This window comes from Sminthopsis crassicaudata, chromosome 3 (assembly GCF_048593235.1).
Source record: "Sminthopsis crassicaudata isolate SCR6 chromosome 3, ASM4859323v1, whole genome shotgun sequence".
Classification (NCBI taxonomy): domain Eukaryota; kingdom Metazoa; phylum Chordata; class Mammalia; order Dasyuromorphia; family Dasyuridae; genus Sminthopsis; species Sminthopsis crassicaudata.
In genome coordinates, this window is record NC_133619.1 from 479,568,836 (window position 1) to 479,574,328 (window position 5,493).

General features: G+C 42.3%; 1 protein-coding gene across 1 annotated transcript; it reads right to left on the reverse strand.

The window, feature by feature from the left end:
* Nucleotides 1-1,263: 1,263 nt before the first annotated feature.
* RASL11A (RAS like family 11 member A) lies at nt 1,264-4,197 on the reverse strand. Its single transcript, XM_074303594.1, has 4 exons — nt 3,858-4,197; nt 3,254-3,310; nt 3,080-3,159; nt 1,264-1,980 (listed from the first exon to the last, which is right to left on the reverse strand). The coding sequence occupies exons 1-4, from the start codon at nt 3,979-3,981 to the stop codon at nt 1,513-1,515; spliced, it is 729 nt and encodes a 242-aa protein (XP_074159695.1). The 5' UTR covers nt 3,982-4,197; the 3' UTR covers nt 1,264-1,512.
* Between the last annotated feature and the right edge of the window lie 1,296 nt (nt 4,198-5,493).

Below are 5,493 nucleotides of genomic sequence, written 5' to 3' on the forward strand. Positions count from 1 at the left end.
TCCCCAGATACCCTATTACTAGACACAAATTATATTGGCCTTTATGATTCACTTATGGTCTATTTCCACTCACCATGATGATTTCTTTATCTTTCCATGGAACTGTATTTTCCTGAATTCACTATTAATTTGGTATTTAATCATATGTAGCCTTGTGACCTCTATTGTATTATAAGTGAGGAAATAAGACTCAAATAGGTTAGGCAGTTGCCTGTAATCACCCAACTAGTAAAAATTAGAGGCAAGATTGAACCCCAGGTTTTCTTGATTCTCTAAGTACAGGACTTTTTCAAGTATGCCATTGTGCACAGAACAAATACTTCAGGAAAGGAAAGAGGAAAGGGCTGAGGAAGGGATAAGGAAAAGAGAAAGTAAAAAGGGAAGGAAAAACAAAAAGGAGGAAAGAGTGAAAGGAAGGAGAAAATAAAGAGGAATGAAAACCAATTTCCATCTTTTTTTAATTTTTTGTGAGATCAAACCAAATAGAAACAGGAAATGGTACTAAGAAAAGTTCTTTATTTGTGTTTTACTACATATGCAAGCTACATTGGAGAACTGGAGTAGGTATGTGAATAATTCAAACCAAATAAATGATCCTCCCCTCAGTTACTTGGATCTTGTTTGAGATCCTAATTCTCCAGATAACTGTGCTCTATTGCACATATAGTGAGTCTCTTCAGCATAGTAGTTCCACAGCAATTGGAGAGGGGATGAGTATTAATAAGTTTCTTATACAACAAGGTATTTCTCAAAGATTGTATCAGATTTTACCAGACCAGTTTCTTTCTTGTCATTGCTAATAAAGAACCTTTGATCACTTGGTAGAAAATAGATCAGGTACTTGTGATAAGCTGTTTCCATTGGATATCCCATTACTGTCCCCTTGCTATCTAAAAAGCAAGTCACAAAATAGTCTTCTTTTTAAGACTTTTAATAAAATAGCACCAATAAATGACATATATACCTACCCCTTAAAATCAATGGGTCAGGTATAGTCAACATATTTTTAAAATTTCTAGCCCATTTCAAACTTCTCAGATTAAAAAAAAAAAAAAAAAAAAAACATGTTATAGTTAATCAAAATCTTGATTCCAAATGTTTCTGCTGCCCTTACACCAGAATCCTTTCACATAAGCCCTTCCTATTGAACTGTATTATTTATTCATGATTCAAGTCTGAATACCCACAATGCTGTATTTTCCACAGCAAGTATGCCAGGAAAGCTAGAAAAAAGCATAGGAAAAAATCAATAACAACAGAAAATCATGTTATCATTTTATCTTTAATGGAAAAGTAATCAATAGTTTTGGTACATGTACCATGTACAAAAATGTGTCATGTACAAAAATTTCCTCAAAGCAAAGGGTAAACAGTTTTTTTAAGAGACACACACATGAAAATTAATACCTGTACAAAAATAAACTCTGAATGAGCAATTAAAAAGGAGAAAAAGGAGTCTGTTTAGCTGCACAAATGTATAACAAGGAGACTAGAGTCTGTTGAACCATGGGTTTATCCCATTGAAGGTGATGATTTGCCTTTGGAAGAGAGAGCCTGCTTGAAGCGTCTCTTGAGATCCTGCATGTTGGGTGATTTGGGCCGGGGGATGAGAGATGATCTCCTCTTTTCCCCACTGAGGTTGTGCAGTTTGCTAACTTCTTTGCAGAGATGCTGAAAAACATCATAGACATCTTCATAGTTTTCACTGGTTGAAATTTCAAGAAACACACTGCCCAGCTCATTAGCCAGCTGGATGCCATCATTAGTCTGCACCTGTCGGGCATGTAGAAGATCCCCTTTATTCCCCACGATAATGATGGGAGTCTTGGAGTTGGGATGGAGCCTCCGGATGTGCTGATAAAGGGGTTTGATTGACTGGTAGCTGCTATAGTCTGTGATGGAATACACCAGCAGAAAACCCTCTGCCCACTGAACACATCTGGAGAGAGAATCCAATACCTGAACAAAGTCATCTTGGACCTTCAAGAGATAAAAGTAAGAATATACATTAAAAAAAAAATCTAAAATACCACCTAACAATTTTTGGGGGAAAATCACTTTTTAGCACAGCTTGTGAATTTGAAATAGCATCCCCAAAAGAGGCTTTTGATATAAAAGATCAAATTCTCAGTCTTGGGACATACTTCTTTACAGAAGATGCAAGTGTTTACTATTTTATAAACACACACATATACAATCTTTTGAACTATTTACTTGTCTAATAATATTGTTTAATTATAGCAAACAAGAAGGGATTCAATAAGCTTTTTCAAGTAAGCATATATTAGGTTTTTTAAGTAAAAATTTACTTGAAAAAAACAATTTAAAATAAATTTCCAGTGAGATAGGGAATTCAAGAAAATGAATCTCTAATCCTGAACCCACCAAATAATTGTTGAGAGTGCACTCCTAAGAATACCACAGAAACATACATCTTATTAATTCTGTTTCCCCCACACACTTTCTAAAAATGATGGCAATTATTCATTTGTTAATAAAATTACATTCCTAATTCCCTGCCAAGACTTGATCTGATTTGCAATTAGTAAAGCACTGCAAAAAGTTCTTACAAAGACCCAAGGTCTGCAAGATGCGAGCTGCATCAATTAAGTCTTCTCTTGCCTACAGTTGAGTGAAGTGTTGCTACATTTGTGGACACAGAATCAATCATCTTAGTTTTTCCTTTACTGCTTTGAAGAACTCAAGTGATTTATTCTAAAATCACACAGAGAGGAGAAAACCTCCCTCTACTGCTCTTGAAAGTAAGTGATTGATCCTCTGAAAACCCATTGGGAGTTTCAAGTCTAAAAATCTGATACACAGATAGGTTAATAAAATCAGATAGCACAGATAATTAATTATTAACAGATAGTTAACAAAATCAGATACACAGATAGGTTAGTAAAATCTGATAGCAAAATAGGTTAATAAAATGCTAAATAGTAAATACCTAGGAAAAGACCAAAAAGCCAACAAACTTTCGTAAAAGCCTTTCTAGAAAAGACCGGGGCCTGAATCTTCACTGTACAATCAGGACTCTAAGAGTGTTTACTAATAGCCGGTGCAGGAAGAAACTCACCTGAATGCATCCCGGAGTATCCTGGATCTGTAAGGACAGTTGGTCTCCTTCTATATGAACAGTCCTTGAATATAGTTTGCCTATGTAAAATGAAAAAAAGAGTTTAAGAGCTTCCCAAATGGAAAACAAAAAACAATGGGAACTGCAAAACCATGAGCAGGAAATAATCCTCACCTGTATTGGGTTCATAGTCTCCAATAAACCTCTTGGTCAGGAAGCGCACAATCATTGCTGAAAACAAACACAGTTATGTGGGATAGTAAGTAAGGGCTCAATTACCGGCTTAAAAGTTAAGAGTTACAGCACTCAAGCAAAGAGATCCCAGTGTTTCAGGAATCTCCGGCCTCACACACACACAATAGGAGCAGAGAGAATTGCTTTGCACCTTCAGCCTTTGTAGGAGAAAGGAGGCACCGGCTTTTCCTTCCTGCCTCAGGCTGGGTTTTCATGGAGAATAAAAAAGATGCATAATTTACAGACTCCTAAGGGGAGCTTGTATATGTCCAAACTACATCTCTCAGGCTTCTCTAAAAGATGTTAAATCTAAGCTCCGATGAGGTCCTGTGTGGGTCAATGGGAACTGAACTAGGGAGCCAGGAGGTAGTTCCAAGGATGGCGGGGGGATCGCTGCCGACGGGGAGACATTTAACTCTTTACCCTCCTCTGCGGACCCTCTCCCCCACACCACACTTAAAAGGGATCTCCAGGATCTGCCGAGAGCTGAGATTTCTCTCTCTGCCCGCATGCCCCTCCACACCTTCAGGGCCAGGACACTCACCGCTCTTGCCCACGTTGCCTGAGCCCAGCACTGCCAGCTTAATGTCCTTGTGGAGCACATAATCAGAGGAGGACTCCGGAATGGGGGCGAGCAAAAAGTTCCCAGACATGTTCCTCAGGCGCATGGAGCGAGGGGCCGGGTTCGGGGACAGACGGACACCACTTAACACTTGCAGCGGTCCGGCTCCGGGGAATGTGGCTGGAGAACGCAGCCTGCCAGTGGTACCTGGCTCTGGGGGGAGAGAGGGAGCACTCAGAAAGGAGGCTTCCAGATCCGGAGGTCCGGGAATGGACGTTGCGGAGGTGGCTCCTGCTGCTGCAGTCACTGCGGGAGCTGGGAGCCAGGAGCTTTTTAAAGGGCTAAGCGCTCCCGGCAAGAAGAGCCGCAGTCTCCAAGCCCCGCCTCCGCCCCGCCCCTTCCCCGCTCCCGCGGGGGCGTTGGCCGGGGGGAAGGGGGATTGGGGGCGAAGGCAGTCATTGAGTGCGCACGCCCCCGCCTCTTGACGCGTTCTGCAGCCCGGCCGCAACCGGCAGGCGCCCCCGGCAGGTCTGGGACTCGCACAGCAGCTGCTCCGTGGTTGCCCCCACCCCTCCGTCCGAGCCCTCCTGCGGTGCCCTCCTGCCCCCCTCCGACCGCCTATGGCCCGCTCCCCCTCTCGCGCTCAGGGAATAGAACCGAGATTGGCTCTGTCGTTCTCCACACCTGTGTAGGCTCGCTGGAGGGAGGGCAGCAGAGAGCCCAACAGCCATAATTTTGGGGAGAAAATAGAAAAACTCGGTTTCCTCGTCTGCCGGAGTTGGGGGTCTTTTCCCGGCCTTCCTCATGGGCCAGGATGGGTCAGGGTCAGTGAGGGAGTCTGAGAGTGAGAGGAAGGAGAAAGGAGAGAATTTGACAAGAAAGGGGTGAAGATGTTCTCGGGGAACGAGAAGCAGATTCCAGAGGTGTTCACACAGACAAAAAGGAAAATTTCAGGGATGAAAAACTGCAGCCCAGTGTAATGAAAGCAAGATGACCTAACTCCAGATTGTTTGTTTAGAAAGGAGGCATTTAGAATGCACAATTATCACTGCCACCTCATTCCCACTATCACTGATGAGTACCTGGTGACCAATCTGTTACCTGAGGTTCCTGGCACTGGCTTGACTTTCTCTCATTACTAGTATCCTTGTAACTAATCGCCATTTTTTAAATTGTCCCCGATTATTTGTATCATTCTCCTTTCTTCCTCCCCTCCTCAAGGCTCACTGTCCCAGTAGCCATCCAATCCATAGCTCTCATCTGCTATTTACATCTGCAAACAGAAGACAGATAACTTCCAGTATCCAAAACTAATCCCTCCCCGAATTTTTCTTGTTTCTTCAACTATCCGCTGAGTGCTGGTAAATGACTTCTCCAACTCCCCGTGCTAAAACTGAACTCATCATCTTCCCCCTAAAGTCCCTTATTTCTGCTGATGGCACACCTTTCCTCCCCCCAACACCCCAGTTGAAATCTCTGGCTTCTCTGAGCCTTTGCTCTCCTGCACACCACTTTTTATCTGACTTCCTCTTCATACTAGATAATATTTATGTAGCATTTACTATATTGCAGACAATTTATAAATATAACCTTATTTGATCCTTACAAAGACTCTGGG

Excerpts from the sequence above, each read along its gene's own strand:
- RASL11A (XM_074303594.1), bottom strand. The coding sequence starts at position 3,981 with ATGCGCCTGAGGAACATGTCTGGGAACTTTTTGCTCGCCCCCATTCCG. Across the intron at positions 3,160-3,253 it reads AGACTATGAACCCAATACAG|GCAAACTATATTCAAGGACT; the intron begins GTGAGGATTATT and ends CATTTTACATAG. Across the intron at positions 1,981-3,079 it reads ATACTCCGGGATGCATTCAG|GTCCAAGATGACTTTGTTCA; the intron begins GTGAGTTTCTTC and ends TATCTCTTGAAG.